Here is a 20,312-nt window from a genome sequence, read left to right as displayed (position 1 = left end):
ATTAAGTTATTTTTAGTTCCAGTTTAGCAAGAGTCAAACTGATACCTGTAGAAATATATTTGATAATTTACTAATATCTGTCTTCTCTTCTTCCATGTGTCTTCTAACCCTTTTTCTTCCTTTACTCCTCCAGTATTGATTGTGCCGGTATTTTGAAACTCCGCAATTCAGATATAGAGCTCCGCAAAGGAGAGACAGATATTGGAAGAAAGAATACCAGAGTGCGACTTGTGTTTCGTGTTCATATCCCACAGCCTAGTGGAAAAGTCTTGTCTTTACAGGTTGCTTCCATACCTGTTGAATGCTGTAAGTTTTGTAGCAATCTCTTATACACATTTAAAATATCTTAATTACAGTTGCAAAAGCTTTCATTTCCATGTTTCAGTAAAATTTTTAGCACTAGGATAGTAGTATGTATGGCTGTGAAATTATTTTTGAAACTGTATTCATTTACTCTTAAGTACCATCAGTTCACAACAGATACGTTTTAGAGTAGTTGGAACATTGTAGATTTAAATGAAAAATTAAAGTAGTATTAAGGTTTGAGTATGTTAAATAGTGTTAATAAAGAAGTTGTCACCTGTAAAATATAAATTTGGGCAGAGCAAAATTTGTAGTTAATGCATAATTTCATGTTTCTACATAACAGCATCAGTGTTCATTTTGGGTGTTATGTAACAAGTTTGTGTAGGTAAACATCAAAGCATTTATTTTGGGGGAAAATACTAATAAATGGCTTCAGTTAACAGATTCTATGTCCTTATTAGAGACCAAGTAGCAGTGTTTCTAATTCAGTAGTTATTTTTGGTATTCATTTGTAAACTACATGTGAGGGGGAATACCTATGTGGGTCATATAAAGAATCTTAAATAGTTTCTGCTAACAATTGTATTGACCATAAAATAATTCAGAAATACTTTTAAGATCGTTTACTAAACTGAAAAGTGAATCCAATGTATGCAGTTAACTTGTTGAAAAGTTTCATGATTGCTTGCTCTGTCAACCTTTATAGCTTATTTAGTAATATAAGTAATTTTTCTGTAACATACTAACTCAGCTACCCCCTGAAGCTTAGTAATTTTAGTTTCTCAGAATATGCAAGTAGATAAACATTTTCTTTTTTTCTAAAAAAAAAAACCCAAAAAGCTCAGCGATCTGCTCAAGAACTTCCTCAGATAGAAAAATACAGCATCAACAGTTGTTCAGTAAATGGAGGCCATGAAATGGTTATGACTGGATCTAATTTTCTTCCAGAATCAAAAATTATATTTCTTGAAAAAGGACAAGGTAAGTTAACTTTTTTAGTTTTTAAAATAACTGCTGCAATTGTGAATGTTTGTGGTAGATTAATTAAAACCTTTGCATGTTGTAATCTCAAACTTCAGTTCTATCAGTGATCTGTGTCTGAGTTAGCTGTGGCAAATAAAGATTGTACAGCTGCTGTCTCAGGAAGATAATTACAAATCTGCATGTCCCTCCCTGAAAACGTGGCACTCTAGAGAAAGTGCTGCTTACTCATGGCATATAATATGCATTCCCCTTCTCTTGTGAAATATAACAGGAAACTATTTGATGCCTGTTCTAGTTTTGTTGGCTCTTTGAGTAATGAGTTTCCTTTGACCTAATTGCTACTTAGGAATTAGCTGGGGTATCTAACTTTCAGGGAAGGAATTGTTGGGATTCCTTCAAATACCTTTTCCATACAGCTTATCCAGAATACCTTATACAAGTTCTGGGAGAACACTTCATCCAGTTTTCTGGGATCCAAAAAAAATTCACTTCAACACCAGATTTTGTCACTCAGATTACTTAATTTGAGATGCAGCAAGCCAATTCAGGTTGTATGAAAACATCTTGCTCTGTATATGTTTACACATTACATTATATTTACTGTGAATTGCATTATACCTTTTACTTTGCAGGAAACATTGCCTGCATAACACGCACTGTCCATGCTCAACCTAGTCTTTACCTCATTATTTTGTTCTTTGTTAGTAATTGGGTGTTCTTCCTCTTACCTTAGGTGGCTCAGACATTGTTTTTTTAGCCTCCTAAACTGTTTACTTATCTTGTTTAGTAGAAATGTTCTGTTTTCAGCCTAAAGATATAGATGTTTACTACCCTAATTCTATCCACTGAGAAATGAGGTGACCCTTCCATGTCTTAATTACTCATGTCAGGTGAGAGCTCAGCTAAAGGAATAAACATCATAATCAAATTCTTAAGAGAATTAAGAGAATCATGCAAGTATGGTGAACATTTAAGAGTCAATGGATTAAAAATTCTTGGTAATCAAGAATGGTGTCTATGTAAAATATTTTTTTCCAAAATATATATAAGACATCAATAGTTCTTTAAAAATTTGGTTCACGAGTCTTGTCTGTTAAAGTAACTGGAATTAAAACAAAAACAAACAAAAAAACTAATGGTCCTGAGCAGCACCTTAGAAACTAACAAAAATGTAGATAATATTATGAGCTTTTGTGGGCACAACTCCTTGCTCCATTCATCTGAACTGGGCTGTGCCCACAAAAGCTCATGATACTATCTACATTTTTTGTTTGGTCCTGCAGCACCTTAGAGACTTTCATTGTTTTAAAAAATTTTATGTTAAATCTAAGCATATAGATTTGCACATATATATTTGTCTGTGTACACTCTGCATAGCCAGTCAATGCCAAATGTGTGACTAAATCAGTTAAATGCAATATGTGAAATGCTAGATGCTAAAGTGACCACTTCCTCATCTACATACCCAAATTGTGCATGTATATTGGATATTTATTTACTTAAAATATTTTTACCCCATTTCTCTATTTAAAATATTCGAGGTGGCTTACAAATTTAAAAAACACAAAATACAAATAAACACACACACACACACACACACACACACACACACACACACACGTGTGTGTGTCTCGCCGAATTGCAGCGAGCCCTGCTTGCCAGCTACATTGTCCAGCGATCTGCGCGTGTGCAGATCGCCCGAACCCGGCTCTTCCGGGTTGCAATCTACTTGCCACGGGCGAGTGAGTAGATTGCATTATTTGTCGAGCTGTGCGTGCGTGTGTGTGTGTGTGTGTGTGTGTGTATAAATAAAATTAAACAACGTACGTGTGTGTGTGTGTGTCTCGCCGAATTGCAGCGAGCCCCCTTGCCAGCTACATTGTCCAGCGATCTGCGCGTGTGCAGATCGCCCGAACCCGGCTCTTCCGGGTTGCAATCTACTTGCCACGGGCGAGTAGATTGCATTATTTGTTGAGCCGTGTGTGTGTGTGTGTGTGTGTGTGTGTGTGTGTGTGTGTGTATATATATAAATAAAATTAAACAACGAAACTTCAGAGGGACATAAAACCTGCTAAAAAGATCTCGAGAGGAGACACACGCACAAACTCGAACACCAGTAAAAGCATGAGTTAAAAGGGTGGCTTTAGCCTGATGCTGAAACTATGCTAACGTTGGCGCCTTGTGAATATCCCAAGGAAGAGAATTCCACAGCCTGGGAGCAAAAGTGGAGAAGGCCCTGTTTATGCATAAATGTTAATCTTATATCCATAAGTGGTGCAACACTGAGCAGAATCTCCCCCGCTGACCTCAATCCCCGGGCAGGTTCATATGGGAGAAGACGGTCCTTCAGATACCCCGGACCCAACCCATTTAAGGATTTATTGATCGTAACCAATACCTTAAATTGTGCCTGGAAACATACCGGAAGCCAGTGCAGCTGCCGGAGCACTGGCATAAAGTGCTTCGTATAATGAGTATAGTAATTCCTCATTTAACACGGTAGATACATTTCAGAAAATGATCGTGCTAAGTGAAAACATTTTGTGTGGGGTCAATTTTCCCATTGAAAATAATGAAAAAGGTGGGGGTTGAGTTTCAAGCGGTAGTGTTTTCTCTTGGTGCTGAGTCGTCAGCGTCAACATTAGACCCATGTACTGTACAGTAAAACTCTAAGGCTGCGTCTACATTGGTGCAATCTTGCTACCTGTCTACACTGACCGCGAGTTCTTGCGCAAGTACACTGATGTTCTAATGTATGAAATCAGTGCTTCTTGCACAAGAACTCTGATGCTCCCGCTCAGGAATGAGCCCTCTTGTGCAACTGTTCTCGTGCAAGAGGCCAGAGCAGACAGGCAACATGAATTTCTTGCGCAAGAAAGCCCTATGGTTAAAATGGCCATCAGAGCTTTCTTGCGCAGGAGAGCATCTACACTGGTATGGATGCTATTGCGCAAAAGCACATCTCTTCTGCAAATGTGCATGCCAGTGTAGACGCTCTCTTGTGAAAGAGATTTTGCACAAGAACTCTTACACAAAAGAATTCTTGCACAAGATCATGCCAGTGTAGACATAGCCCAATTGTCCGGTATCCAGTTGTCCAGCATCAACTGGAACCCACAAGTGCTCCGGTCAGCCCTTTTCTCAGCCGGGCTGCTGTGAGCCACATGTGTGCTTGTGGCTCCAGCCTGCACTTGCTAGCAGCTGGCTGCTGACCACAGGCAGCTGCCTTGGGACCAGGACATAAGGTTGGGGGAGAAAGGGGACTGGGTTAGAGCAGGGAGGGGAGGTGTTTGGCTCTGGGGAAGGGAAGGGGAGAAGAGGGGAGGGGAATTGGGTTGGGAGTATGTCCCTGTGATGGGTCTAACAGGACCTGCACTGTGTCCGGCAAATGGGGAACAGTGCAGCGAGCGGCAAACCCTCCACCACTTTGCAGGGAGGCGGGGGAAGCCCCATGCAGCTGCCGGTGACAGGCCAGCTGGGGAAACCCAGCCGCCGGCCTGCAAGCAGGGGCGGAGGAGAGGGGGCGAGGCGTCCACCTCCCTGCAAAGTGGCAGAAGGTTCTCTGCTCGCCGCGCCTTTTCCCGCCCGATCCCCCCCTCGCCAGACGCAATGCGGGTCCTGGCAGACCCATCACAGCTGTCTTATAGTATCTCCCGGTATGCCAGATTATCGGAAGTCTACTGTATTACTGCTGTTTTCACGATTAATACTGCCACATGAAGTAGTCCACCAGTTGATTTTTTTTCATGTTGTTTCAGGGATGGTTGTGTTATTCAGAAAACGTTCCCTTAAAAAAAAAAAGTGCTATTGCGAAAACGTGTTAAGCGGGCACGTGTTAAATGAGTAATTACTGTGTTAGTTAAAACTTGAGCAGCTGCATTCTGGATCAGATGAAGGTTCTTTAGATGCACCCCTACATAAAGTGCATTACAGTAATCCAGTCGGGATGTAACAAGAGCCTGGATCACTGTGGGCAAGTCATGCTTGTTCAGGAAGGGTCGCAGCTGGCAGATTAGATGAAGCTGCCCAAAGTCGCTCCTGGCCACGGAAGAAATCTGGTTCTCAAATGTTAAAAAAAGGTCCAGGAGGACTCCCAAACTGTGTTCCTATTCTTTTGGGGGAGAGTAACCCCATCTAGAACAGGTTCCATGCCACTTTTCCAAACAGATGGCCTCCTGATCCACAGGGCTTCAGTCTTATCTAGATTCAAGTTCAGCTTGTTTAACTTCATCCAGTCTATCACTGCCTCCAGACACCAGTTTAGATCAGTCACTGCCACTCTTGGTTCTGATGTCACACGGAAATAGAGGTGGATGTCATCTTCATGTTGATGGCACCATCCTCCAAAATTCCTTATAACCTCTCCCAGCAGCTTCATCTAGATGTTAAGCAGCATAGGGGACAAGATGGAACATTGCGGGACCCCGTAGCACAATGACCACTAGCAGCCCCCTAGTTCCACCTTCTGAAAGCGTCCCGACAGGTAAGACCGGAACCACTGCAGAACAGTGCCTCCAATGCCCAACTCTGCCAGGTGTTTCAGAAGGATACCATGGTTGTTGATATCAAAAGCCGCTGAGATGTCCAAGAGAATCTATCTATCTCCTGGCGTAGGTCATCTACTAGGGAGGCCAAGACGGTTTCAGTTCCAAAACCTGGCCTAAAACCAGACTGAAATGAATCTAAATAATCCATTTCTTCCAAGAAAGCTTGGAGTTGCAGTGCCACCGCCTCCTTGAGTACCTTGCCCAAGAAGGGAATATTAGCAACTGGGTGATAGTTATTCAAATCACGTGGGTCCAGGGAAAGCTTCTTTAAGTAGCAGTTTTATCACTGCCTCTTTCAAGGCGGTGGGAACCATACTAGATCTAAAAGGTGAATTCATAATCCCCGGGGCCCAGCCAGTCATCCCTTTCCGGCTAGATTTAATAAGCCATGAAGGGCAGGGGTCAAGCGAGCAAGTGGTCGGTCGCACTCCTCCAAGCACCTTGTCCACCTCCTCAGTCTGCAATAGCTGAAACTATTCCAAAGGAAAATAATTGGGCCCAGCACTCTCTGTACCCCACTTATGTAGCAGCCAGAGTCCAAATCAGATTGAATGAGAGCGATCTTACCTGTAAAGTGTTTCGCAAACAGATCACAGCGAGGAGCCAAGAGCTCCTCTATTTCATCACGAATGCCAGACTGTAACAAGCCCTGCACCACTCGAAAAAAGTTCCGCTAGACAGCATTGTGCGGATGTGATACGGGTGGAAAAGTAGCTTTTCTTCACTGTCAGCACCACCACAGAGTAAGCTCGCAATTCAGCTCTAACCCACAATTGATCAGACTGGGCTCTAGTTCTCCTCTAGCAGCATTCTAGCTGTTGCACAGACCATTTTGCCGCCATCAACTCCCCAGAAAACCAGGGAGCAAACTTGGTTTGACTGGCCCAAACAGGGCACTTAGGAGCAATCATGTCAACTGCTTGGACTACCTTGATGTTCCATATATTCACTAGGGCATCGACAGGACCATTTGCCAAAATGGCTGAACAGTCCCTCAGGGATCTCAGGAAACCATCCTGATCCATCAGCCTCTGAGGTGGACCATCTTAATTGGTCCCCTGCGTCTGAGGAGGGGAAGATCAACAAATAGTCTAAACTTTACCTGGTAATGATCAGTCCATGACAAAGGGAGTGTAACCACATCCCTTATCCCAAGAACTCTATCACCCCTAATCCAAAAAACTAGTTTGAGCATGTGACCTGCAACATGCATAGGGGCAGTAATTTCTTGGGCTAGTCCTAAGGTCGTCATGGTATCCATAAAATTTCGGGCTGGACCAGACAGGACAACCTCGGTGTGAATATTAAAGTCCCCCAAGACTGAAGCCTCAGGGTCCTCAATGCCAAGTCCAAGACCAGCTCAAGCAGAACATCTGCTGTACAGCAGGGTGGACGATATACAAGTAGAACACCCAACCTAACCTAGCCACCCAAAATCAGGCACAAACTCTCGAGTCTAACACTTGGTTAGACCAAAGCCCTTACCACTGAGATGGCATCCCGATAGACAGTCACCACCCCACCTCCCCAACCATCGGGCCACGGCTGGTGTTGTACCGAGAACCCAGCCGGGCACAATTAGGAAAGGTCACAGTCTCCCTCCACTCCCAGCCAGGTCTCAGTGATACATGCGAGGTCAGGCCCTTCATACAGGATTAAATCATGAATGACAGCTGTCTTGTGGGATACCAACCTGGCATTCAGCAGCAGCACCCTCAGGGCTGATGACCAGGTGTTAAGATTCCCAGACTTATTGTGTCTGGGAACAAGACCAGAACAAGGAATAGCACATAACTGTCTAAACCTCATTCCCATTCGCTGGCCAGACAGGATGTTACTGCTATATCTTCCCCTACCTGTCACAACTGCCACAATGCTGTCTGAACCTGCCCCCTTAGCCACCCCATCTGTGCCAAAGCACATAATGAAAAAAAGAGAATAAACACAATCCTTCCTTGACCTTCAGTGTGGGCAGGTAAGGGGAACTTCCTCTCACCAAGAACCCTCCCCTACCCTCCTTGCTCTCACCAGGGACTGAATAGGCCACCACACAACCAAGTGTCCTGCTCTCATCAGCACACACAAACACACTGAAAAATTATACTATATCACACAAAACCATCAGCACCACAGCACACACCCTCTCCCTCAGTCTGCCCTGATGGGTGCCCCCAAAGCGCAGCCCCCTTTCGCTTGCCTCTTCAGAGTGGCCCGCAACCAGCGGCAGCCTCCTGACTTTAAGCCCGCCTCTGGTAATAGCTTCAGGCAACACCTGCAGTCGAAAGTTCTTAGTCCTAACGGGGCAGGCCTCCTGGGAGAGAGGTTAGTCCTTGTTCCCAGCCCTCACCCTTCTCCCCTCCTTCTTTGAATGCATAAGGAGTCAAGCAAATGTATGAGTACCTAAAAATATGATCTTGCATTTACCATACATATACACAATATATTTATTCTCTCTCTTAACTGGTGTACAGAACAATAAAGATGATACTTTTGTGGGAATTCAGTGCACATGAGGACAGTTCATGCCCCCTGCAGATTTTATTTTTTCACAAAAATACATTCTGCCAGAAAGGCTCTGTAATTACACCTTTTTCCCAGTAGGGGCATCAGTGGTGCCAGAAAAATGGGTAGTTGGCTCAGCCAGCCATGGATAGAAAAGGAGAGTGCCTTGCCTATGTAGCCAGGTGAAGAGTCATGGAGTATGGGGGGGTGGCCAGTGTAGGATTCATAAACTGGGATTTAGAAGTGCTGGTGTGGGAGGACTGGCTGGAGCGCAGAAGTTAGTAGGTTGACAGAATTGAACTAGAGGCTGATTGGGATTGAAGGTTCACATGGGCCGAGTTGGCTGGTGGGTAGGTGTGTGTGGGTGTGTGTGCGCACGTGCAGAATTGGTACAAGTGCAGAGATGGATGGTAGGAGAAGATGTCTGAGCATAATGGGGTAGGGCAGTGACACAAGGGATGAGGCAGATATGCATGACCGAGAGAGTCTAGGGTAAGCCAGGGTCTACATGGGATAGGCTCCCTAACAATCCCTCCCACGAACCCCCCAAAAACCTGTTCCATATTCCATCTTACTATAGCAACGGCCTTCCAGAGTCTTACCGAGGCTCTTTACCTCTCCACCTCCATTACACTATCTCATCCAAGCCTTTACCTTGCTTATGAGGAGTGCAGGAAGTATGTTACTCTGTTGTAGTTTAAAATGAAATATTACTCAGTTCTATATTAATATAGTTCTAGCAAGGAATCTGTTTGTCAAAAACGTTCAGGAAATTTCTGCCAGTATTGTTACAGACATACTTAACAGGTACAGGCAGTCCCCGGGTTACGTACAAGATAGGGACTGTAGGTTTGTTCTTAAGTTGGATTTGTATGTAAGTCGGAACTGGTACATATTGTAGGGGAAACTCTAGCCAAACATTTCTCCAGAGCTCAGTTTTATTCTCCCACACCTCACTTCCCTCAGTCCTTTATTCTCAAGCTGAGGTGTCTGCTGAGAAAAGCCGCTCCACGTCTCCCTGGTCTGCTGGGGGGGGGGGGGGGGGAAGGGCGCTAGCTTCGCGTCTCCCTGGTCTGCTGATGGGAAGCAGCTAGTGCGGGGTTGCCTCACCCAGTTTGTAAGTAGGGATCCGATATAAGTCGGATCCATGTAACCCGGGGATTGCCTGTATTTTGAAAAAAAATTACCAAAATAATTGAAACAGGTGTGACTATTCTGTTTGACAAATTTAGTAGAGTTTTAAAATATTGTATGCAAAATTTTTAATTTTTGTGGAGAAAAACCACTTTGTCAAATACATGTGTCACAGATGCATCTGACAAAATGGTTTTCCCCATGAAAACTTAAGCCCAAATAAATGTGTTAGTCTTTAAAGTGCTACAGGACTCCTCAGTTGATTCCCAGTTTGCGCCGGGTCCCGGACACTGTGCCTTTGCTTTTTAAACGTATTAAGAGCTTCCAGGCAGCTCTCTTAGGGAATCTTACTTAGTTTTGCAAATCTTTTCTTTGATATGAGCTTTATTTTGGGCTCTAGGGAGGCTGTATTAGGCAACAATTTTGCTTCCCTGCTTAGCCTTCCTTGCCACCCTGCAGCCCCCAGCAAAAAAGGAGGGCATTGCTTAAACATTCATATGCTAGGACATAGGGATGTTAAATATCAGTAAATTGAATAGTCTATTAACCTCAAGAATTTTTATCGGTTACTTGACTATTCTATAGTCCCTGAGCGTGGATCCAGCAGCTGGTGTGCTCTTGCTCCACTACTGAGGAGCCCCCGGCCATTCTGCACAGATGCCTCTGTATCAGAGGCAGCAGCACGGGGCAGCAAGTGGGAGCTTGTCAGTGCGGGGATCAAGTTTTAAAAAAACAGCTGCTGCTTCTGATTTGGGGGGTGGGGGGTGACTGAGCTCCCAGATCCAGAACTGAACTGGGCTGCCTGCCTGCTGAGCTCCTAATACTCTTTAAATGCAGAGCCACAGCAGGGTAAGTCCCAGACCCTGTATGAGCCAGGACTGAGCCAGGCTGCTGGTCAGCCTGCTAAACATTTGCTGGCAAGGGAGGGGGGAAATGTGTGTGGCCTATAGCATTAACTGATGTTTTGATGATCATAAGATCAACATAAGAACAGCCATAGCGGGTCAGGCCAAAGGTTCATCTAGTACAGTTTACTGTCGGCCGACAGGGGCCCTAAAGGGAATGAACACAGCAAGCAATCATCATGTGATCCCTCTTCTGTCATTCATTTCCAGACAAAATGGTTATCAGTTTATCCATTAATCGACTATACTATTGCATCCCTGCTAGAACATAGAAAAGGGACACCTCTTTTTTTTTTTTACACGTTCAATTTTTTTCTTCAAATCAGTTACACAACTTACACAGTAAATACAGTATATAGTTATGTTTTTGCAGGGAACATTACTTGAAATCTCAACTGAAAAGTCGCTTCAGATACTATATCTGTTCCTGTGTCTCAATACTGTTTGATTTTTACCAACTCATTTTCTTATTTTACAAATATTTCTTTCCATGTTTGCTCTGTTTGATATCCACACAAACAATAAGAATGATTGAATAGTAACTGGACAAAGTCATCTGTGATGCCAGAGGTTTTCTAAATCCTTTTTGGTTAATTGTAGGTTGTTTTGTTGAACTATGGGTTGGATCTTAGCATTTATTATAAATGTTTTTATAAGTGTTTTCTTAAGAAATTTGAGTTTAACATTACCTATTCATATTTGTTCCCAGGTAGAGAATATATGATGAGGTTATACAGGTGATATGGAGGATTGGGAAAGCATGTAAATTGTATAGTTAGTGTTACTTACCTCTTATAGGCCTTTCTTTGTTGCTATTTAACTTATGAACTGAAAAGGTAAATTGATAATTTAAGGATTCAAGTAGAATTTTACTAATATGCATTCTGAAACTGACATCAAAGTTAATGCTGCAAAGAATATATTGAAAGATGGCTTTAAGTAATTTTATAAGTAAATACAGTAATTGTGGTTTTCACCTTTGGTTGCTTTGCAGGGACTTCCCCCGCTTTGCTCCCACAGAGTATAATAATCCCTATTAAGAATTAAAAAATATCTTGGCATTTTCCCAGTGAAACTAATATAGACTTTGAAAACACATTACTCAGTAGAGATGAGTCAAGAGGTCATATCTTCCTCTAGTCTCGTATATGGAAGATGTTTCACACTGATGTCAATATGATAAAACTTGAATTCATTGAGGGTACATTTACTGACAAAGACACCGTCAGTAAGACAAAATACTCAATCCCTTAAAGATGCATATAAGTTGGCTCCGTCTTACATTAGCTGCAATGGGGTTTGGTGGTTATATGCTGTTGGACTTTTTCTCTCCATGGCCATAAAAAGACTTTGATGTATAAAGTGCCTTTACTTCATTTAAAACTTCAGATCAAGTTTTCACATTTTTTCGCTAGTAATTTGGTCTTTTCTGCATATGAACAAACTTAAATTTCCTTTTCTTGGGCATTCTGGACTACTCCTTTGGCTAGTTGCTCCTCATTCTCCAGTTAATATGCAACTAAAATCAGATGTTACACAAAATAGTTTTGGTTAAGCTTCCAAGAATTTTTTCAACCGATCAGGGCATAAGAACATAATATAAATTCTCTGTTTCTGCCTACATGGATATTGTGCCTTGTCTTCAATAGGCTGTCTAGGGAAAGATGAACAATTTGGCTGTTGTACAGGACTTGAATTTTCTCTAAATGTCTTTCGGTTTCCATCTTTAATATGCAAACAATATGCTTACCCGGTTAGCCAGTTAAATGGGATTTTATATCTCTAGCCTCCATTACAGGTAAAGTTTCATATTAGTAGTTTGATTACCTCTTTGGCATCTTCAGCCTTGATATTTTCTATCAATTTATGTGTTATCTCTGTCAGTACTCCATTTTTAGCATTGTGCACAATTATAAGGTTTCATAATTCAATTTATTAAAAAAAAATCTCTGCTGTGCTTTTGGCAACAAAACTAATTTATACAAAATAGGGCTTGGCACCCTATAGCACTCATGCTGTAAGTGACATTCAAGCCGATTTTCTGTGGCATGCAGGGCAGGAGCTCACCCCCACGAGCCTCAGGATTGCGGCGAAGCTGCAGGCTGGAACACCAGCTCCAGATTCCTGCTGGGAGGGAGGAACGGGAGGCAGCCACATGGCATGACATAGGAGCTGTGGCAGCCCAGTAAGACCCTGCACTGAGCTCCATGTCCCTGGGATTGCCCCTGCCCGGCCTGGGCATGCAGCTCCCGGGAGCTAAGGGGTTAACCTCCCCACCTCTGTGCTACAGGTTCTGCCTCCTGCTCTGGGAGGAAGCGGAGCTGGGGCTGCTCTGGAGATCAGGGCTGGGTGGATGGTCACGTGGGATGCCGGAGCCTGGGATGCACTGCTTCTTCCATGAGCTATGTGCAAGGCTGGGTAGCCCCTTCCACAGCACCCGTTGCACCTGACCAGGCTGGAACCAGCTCCTGGCTCCACCCACCCCAGCTCCAGAGCTGCAGCCTGCAGGTGAAGGGTGAGCCTAGGCAAAGGGCTAGGCTGGGCAGAAAAATGATTCTGGCCCCTCCGCATCCCAGCACTGCTCTCAGGGGGCTGCAAGGCCCAATGCTGCTTCCCTGCCAGTGCGTGCTCTTGGGTCACAATGATGTGAGGGCAGGAGGGGAGTGAAGAAGGATCAGGGGGCAGCTGTTGCATTCAGGGGCATGGGATGATCAAGCTGGGGGGAATCATGGAGCTGAGGGTAGTGAGGCTGGAGCAGAGGGGAGATGTGAGCGGGGGGGGGGGATACAATTTTACTTTGCAGAAGCTGCAATTTCCTTTACTCCCCATTTCTTTACCACCCTTGCCAATTAGCTATTTGGCTGCATTCTCACCCATTGACTTTTTCTGTGTTACTTCCCCACTCTCCCACCCCCAAACTCTTTCTCAATCCCCACCCCACCTCCAGCCACCAACCTCCCCTCCAGACCCTGCCCTCCTCACTCCGTCCTGCACTCCCCTTCCTGCTCAGATCCTGCATCCTTATCCCACTTACTGGCATCCCTGTCGCACACACTGAACCCCTCATTTTTATTCCCATCCCAGGACCTAAGGGGGTCCACAAAATTCACTAACTCTGGAACTCCAGAAAAGTAAATCTGGCCTATGGGAAGCCCTGAACTTCAGCCTTCCCTGTCCCTTCCCTTTCCCCTGTGATGCTGGAGAGGCAGAAGAGTAAGATTTCTCAGATGGGGGTAGGGATATAATAGTGTAGTAGACTAACCAATAAGCAAAAGCTTATAGGTAATGCTATAGATTACACACATTTCTCTCTCTTCTCCCCCCCCCCCCCCCGGTCCAGGCCAGTAAATTTCTTTAGCAGACTGGTCTAAGGATGTGATGGAGTAGTCGAGTATATGATAAGCAGGAGGTATCGGGTAGCACTATCGACTGCTTCAGGGGTGGCCAACCCATTTAACAAATAGAGCTGAAACAGCCAGAAATGCAAAGAGCCACACCAGAATTGTCGAGACTCCTCCCCACCTCCTCCCCACCCTCCAAAAAGGAGGCTTCCCCTTTAAGAAACACGCTTAGGCTTTTTGGCTCCTATTGACAGCTGCCATCTTGGGTGCCATTTTGAATCGCTGCCCTGGTGAGCACGGGGACAGGGGCTGTGGGGGGGGGGGGGAAGAGCGCTGCGGGAGGGGCTATGTGAGCTGCACTTTAGGGGGAGAAAAGCCGCATGTGGCTCTCAGCTGTAGGTTGGCCACCACTGGACTACTTGATCATCTCCTCCTTCCCCCTGGCACTCTGCACTCTTAAAGGGACAGAGAGCAGCTGGCTTGCAAAGACGCTGGCTCAGTCTCTGCTCCCCACCAGGTTTTAGGACAAACCTCCCCTGAGCTGCCACTCTGCATTATTTAAGGGACTGAGCAGCCAGTTCCACACGTCTCAGCACAAGCCCCTCTGCACCCCCTCCCTGCTACCACTCTGGTTTCTTAAAGGGGACAGAGCAATCGGTTCCAGTCTCAGCACAAGCCCCCTTCCCTCTCCCCGCTGCCACGCCACATTCTTAAAGTGACAGACCAGCCAGTCCCATCAGTCTAAGCACAAGCCCTCCCTCCTGCTGCTCTGCATTATTAGGGACAGGGGAGCCTGAGTGCAAAGATGCTGGCTAAGGCCTGGTTGCCCACCTGCATCCCAGCCTGACAGCCAAGGGAAGTCCCCGCTGCTTATGCTGACCATATGGCCCTTAAAATCTGAAACAGTCTCGAATTTTAATGACCTGTCCCAGTTCCCTGAGCAGCTCTGAAATGTCCCGGAAAGTCCCCCACACTCCAAACAGATCTAAAAGCGGCTGTGCAGCTGATTCTCCTTCCTCCTCTTCTCCCGTCCCCAGCTGATGGAATATAGGAGTCAGGGACACTTCCCAGGCTTTCCCTGCATGTGGGGATCCATCCAATAGCAGCAGCAAGAGGCGTTGTCTGTTAAGAGTGTGGAAAATGAGTAAGTGGCTGGGCCATAGGATAAGCAGCGGGGGCGGGGGGGAGGGGACTGTGAAGAGCGGCCGGAGGGCCAAAGAGCAGCCGAGCTGAGGTTTGGGGGAAAGGGGGTTCCGGGAAGCCCAGTATGGTGTGCAGCAGCAGGGGACCTGAAATGACCTCCTCTTATTTGGAAAAATCCCTCATCTGGGACCAGTCACGTCCAGAGGGTGTCAGATCAGCGAGGGCTAACCTGTACCCCCGAAGTCTGCTCCTGCATCCATCGTTGCTCTTGCACCCTCCCTCCTGGCCACACACTGCGTCCTCCTTTGCTCCGTCCACCTGGCCAAACACCCCGCTCCCAGCCTGCTTCTGTACTTCCTGCCACCCAGACCTCACAACCTCTCCCTCTTCTGCCCCCCACCTCCCTCCCAGATCCTGCACCCCATCCCTATCCCACTGTCTGGCAGCCCTGTCCTGCATACTGAACCCCTCATTTTTGTCTCAACCCCAGAAACTAAGGGTGCTTCATAAAATCCACCAGAAAAAGTAAATCTGACCTAAGGGAAGCCCTGAATATCAGTCCTCCCTGTTCCTTGCCCTCGCCCCTTGGAGCTGGAACGCCAGTGTGAGATGTCTCAGTTGGGAGCCATCTTAGTGAGGGTTGCTTTGGGAGTTATTTTGCTTCTCACTTGTGTGGTCCCCAACTGATTTTTCTGTGGATCAGTGGTCCCTGACCCCAAAAATATTCCCCACCCCGCCATAAATAAAGAAAACATTGAAAACTTTTATGTTGGACATAAAATAATCTTTAGTTTAATTAAAATGAAGTTTGATAAACTAACTTGAGGAAGTTAAAACACTCAATCTGCCCTTAAATTAAATTAAATGCCTGAATCAAACCATTCTCCCTAGCTGCAGCACTAGCAAAATGGCTCGGGTGTAATTAACGGTGAGTTTCCATTAGCAACTTGTGGGCGGCAGAAAAGTTTGCATTGACCCATGTGGTCCCCAGGGTGTGCAGTGGAAAGAGCCCCTGCTGCCGTCCCGGGAGAGAGGCATGGCCCAGGGCAGAAAGGTTAAATATTGGCACGCCACTTTGGAAAGGTTGCCGACCCCAAATAAAAAACTTGCCAAAAACTGTTATATATGACTGATAATTAAAGGTCTGATTCTGCAAGTAATCTGGATGTGAATAGCTTGACTGACACATGTAAAACCATGGTAGTCAATGACACTTCTTATACGATTGAAGTAACTTTGTTGCATATATATGGGCAAAAGTGGTCCTACCTTTCAACAGAAATATAAGAATATGACTTTTGTCTAATTTGTTATAGACATTGAGAAGTCACTAGCTCTCTAATGCTTGTGATTTAAGTGAAGGCACTCCAACTCATTAGCCATGTTGAAAGTGATTATAATTATATTTGTGCACCGTGACACAACTTAAAATCAACCTTTCAGTTTTCAGCTGGTATTGTATGCTATTTGTGTAGTTGGAACTCTCTTTTTTTCCTTTTTTTTTTTTTTTTTTTTTTTTTTTGTCTTCTAGCAAAAGATGATGATGTATTTTATATGTGGTGTTTGTGTTCACGCACATACTTCTGGAATTAGAAATATTAATTTATTTTGATAAATATAAATATATCTCTAGATTAAATATGTCTGTATAATAGGAGTATTTATATTACAAGTATCAGTATTTTTTCATTAGTGTATTTTTATAAATATATTTAAACAGATTTTAATTACTCCATATAAATTAAATAGAATGGGCCAGTTATGTTGCTGATGTTAAATGACACAATACATTAACCCTAATTCACATCAGCTAAGGAAGTAACCATTAAATTTTACAATTTATCTTCACTTACCTGGATATTTTAAATCATAGTGGAAACTCTGAATTTTCACCATCTGTTTAAAGAATATCGGTGTTAAGAACTTTGACGATTGTTCAACTCACAATATTATCTATGCAGAAATCCTTAGTGAAATAGATTTGTTTGGAACAGAAACTTTGATCAGATTTCATTAACGTATATAAAGAGCTTTGGATGTTTCCAACAATAAGAACATTTAAGAATTTTAGAATCTGTTTCCAGTTAACTCTGCAATATCATCTCTTAAATTAATTTAAATATTTTGAATTGCATTCACTCTCAAAGTATTTCAGAAAATGCTTTTTTGACTTGAATTTCTTGTAAACTTTTTCTCTCAACAGATGGACGACCTCAGTGGGAAGTAGAAGGGAAAATAATTAGGGAGAAGTGTCAAGGGGTGAGAATCTTTTGTTCTTTTGAAAGTTGTTTTTTAAGTAATAAATTAGTCTTGATTGTCATGTTTTTCAGTTTGTACTTCTAGTGTAAATTATAAGTAGGATATATGAACAAGTTTTGCAGTTTGCTTACTTCATTTGAAGACTTACTCTGAATTGTTAGAGTATAAAGCATTCATTATGTTGCTGCTTTCTAAGAAAATGAAATTATAACCTTATTTGAAAAAATTAGAAGGGGAAATTTAGAATAATTGTCAATGTGAGAAGTAATTGTCATTGCATATAACATTTAGACTGTCTACACTTGTAGATTCTTGCACAAGAACAGCTGTTCTTCTTCAGTGTGTCCACACTGCCCGCCCGTTCTTGTGCAAGAAGATTTACAGTAAAGCGTAGTAAAAGAGGGCTTCTTGAGCAAGAGCTATGCTCTTTTCTAACAAGCGTAAGCACTCTTGCACAAGGGGTTTCTTGTGCAAGAAAGCCCTATGGCTAAAATGGCCCTCAGAGCTTTCTTGGGCAAGAGAGCATCTACACTGCCATGGATGCTCTTGCACAAAAGCACATGGCAATGTGGACGTGTTCTTGCGCAAATGTTCTTGCACAAGAACCCGCCAGTGTAGACATAACCTTAGTATCTGCTTCCAAGGCATTCATATACAGGCAGTCCCCGGGTTACGTACAAGATAGGGACTGTAGGTTTGTTCTTAAGTTGAATTTGTATGTAAGTCGGAACTGGTACATATTGTAGGGGAAACTGTAGCCAAACATTTCTCCAGAGCTCAGTTTTATTCTCCCACACCTCACTTCCCTCAGTCCTTTATTCTCAAGCTGAGGTGTCTGCTGAGAAAAGCTGCTCCGCGTCTCCCTGGTCTGCTGGGGGGAAGCAGCTAGTGCGGGGTTGCCTCACCCCGTTTGTAAGTAGGGATCCAATGTAAGTCGGATCCATGTAACCCGGGGACTGCCTGTACTCGTTAAGGTAAATTTAAAAATACATGTATGTATTTTTAAATAAAAATATAATCTCTAAAATATGCAAAAAATGTCTCCCACGTTACACGTGTTAAATTATATTGTTATATTTCTGCTTTAATGTTTAGAAGAGGCATGAATAGCCCTACCAAATTTATGGCCATGAAGATTGCATTATAAACCATGAAATCTGGTCTCCACCCATGAAATCTGATCTTTTGGGTACTTTTACCCTATGCTATACAGATTTAATGGGAAAGACTAGTGTTTCTAAAACTGGAGGTCCTGACCCAGAGTGTGTTGTGGGAAGGGGAGGGAGACTGCAGGGGGGCCAAGGTTATTTTAGGGAGATTGCAGTATTGCCACCCAAATTTATTTCTGTGCTACTTTGAGCTGGGCGGGGGGGGGGGGGGAAGAGTCACAGCTATTGATTTAACTATTGACTTCAGGACCCAGCAATGCAGAATTAAGGGGCAATACCATACTATGCCATCCTTATTCCTGCATTGCTGCCTTCAGAGTTGGATGTGCAGAGAGTGTGGAAGCAGACTGAGGGCTAAACTTGGTTGGCAGTAGTGCAGAAGTAAAGGTGGCAATACCATACCATGGCATCTGTTCTGTGCTACTGCTGGTGGCAGTTGTGCCTTCAGAGCTGGGATTCCAGCTAGCAGCTGCTGTTCTCCAGCTGCTGAGCTCTGAAGGCAGCAGCACTGCCAACAACAACACAGAAGAAAGAGTGTAGCAATACTGCAAACCCCCTCCACATAAACACACTAACATACACCACTACTTTTTGGGTCAGCACCCCTATAATTAAACACTGTGAAATTTCAGATTTAAATAGCTGAAGTAATGACGTATTGTTTTGTGAAATTGACAAAACTGGACTATGAATTTGCTAAAGTGCTACGCATGAAGCAATAGCTACACTGAACTAAAAATCCCCATTTGAGTTAGCATTTCAGCCAGCACTCAAGCAGGATTCTTTAACAGATGTATTCATTTATATTTTAAAAGTAACGCTATCTTGTTTCAACTTTAATTTAGGCTAACATTGTTCTTGAAGTTCCTCCATACCATAACAAAACGATTACAACTGCAGTCCAGGTGCAGTTTTATCTTTGCAATGGGAAGAGGAAAAAAAGCCAGTCTCAACGTTTTACATATACACCAGGTACACACAGCTACTGTATCTTACTACAAGCTAGTTAATGAGTACTCAAATTTTAGTAATTATTTAAAAGTGTATTTCATTGATACTATGCAAAATACGTTCCCTTTGACAAGCAGATGTAACTTTTTTCAATTCAGTTTCTGAATTGCCTGTTAAGAATTTGTCTAATTTCATGGCAAAAATTTAAATCCAATATAGCAGTGTGAAATAATTCTATAAATATGGTTAAAATTTTCTGTTTTAGCAATTTTTTAGAACATTATTTAATTACTTTATTCCTGTAGCTTCTTGGCCATATGTAGTGTGGTTCACTTTTTTTTCTCATGATTTTGTTCTGTTTCCAATTAGTGAATTCTAGGAGCACAGTCAGAGAAATAGTTCATTTTCAGTTTATAGCACTCCAGTCTCTCTCTCAGTAGTTAAAATACAGCTCTGAACTTCAGATGAGAGAGAGGAAAAATATGGACGCCTTGTGGTGTGGCGAGAGCTAATCTTGAAACTTTATCAGAATGACATGCTGACATTGACCTGTCTTATAGTGTCTTTGGTATTGGGGAAAACTGCAGGATATTTATTGTTTTTTGGATGACTTTTCAAGTGAATTTAAAGTTCCTAACAGATTGTAAAGAGCAGTCAGGAATTCATCAAGAACCAGTAATAATCGTAAGGGAGAGTTCTCTTCAGAGTTGTTGAAATTATGTGGAATTGTAGGACTTGACATACATAATTTATATATCAGAAAACTAATGAATATTCTTAACAGGCACAGTAGACTGACAAAATCCAATTTCAATTATTATTTTATACCAGTTGCATGTTTTGTGCCTTTACGCATAATTAAACAGTGTATATACAATTATCTGGATAACTATGCATGAATTAGATTTATCACTGCAATGGCAAAAGTTTTGAACAATATTTAAAGTTACTTCAGCACATTTTTTGAAAGAATGTCAGCTGCTTGAAAATATTCTTTAACTCGAAGTAATCATAAGTTGTTCCTTTCCTGAAAAAGCTACTGTTGAAATATTGGAATGAGTAATGGAACAT

The 20,312-nt window shown here is 43.2% G+C and overlaps 1 protein-coding gene across 2 annotated transcripts in view; it reads left to right on the top strand.

The window, feature by feature from the left end:
- NFATC3 (nuclear factor of activated T cells 3) overlaps positions 1-20,312 on the top strand; it is a 158,359-nt gene that overhangs the window by 94,040 nt on the left and 44,007 nt on the right. For both annotated transcript variants that reach the window (XM_075940320.2, XM_089781446.1), the window contains exons 5-8: positions 134-306; positions 1,147-1,287; positions 17,066-17,121; positions 19,136-19,262. In XM_075940320.2, coding sequence (XP_075796435.2) covers positions 134-306; positions 1,147-1,287; positions 17,066-17,121; positions 19,136-19,262 — 497 coding nt within the window. The remainder of the gene's footprint in view (positions 1-133; positions 307-1,146; positions 1,288-17,065; positions 17,122-19,135; positions 19,263-20,312) is intronic.

Source organism: Pelodiscus sinensis, chromosome 12 (genome assembly GCF_052426305.1).
Source record: "Pelodiscus sinensis isolate ZL-2025 chromosome 12, ASM5242630v1, whole genome shotgun sequence".
NCBI classification, from domain to species: domain Eukaryota; kingdom Metazoa; phylum Chordata; order Testudines; family Trionychidae; genus Pelodiscus; species Pelodiscus sinensis.
The sequence above is the reverse complement of the archived record's forward strand: the minus strand, read 5'-3'. Positions and strand labels throughout refer to the sequence as shown.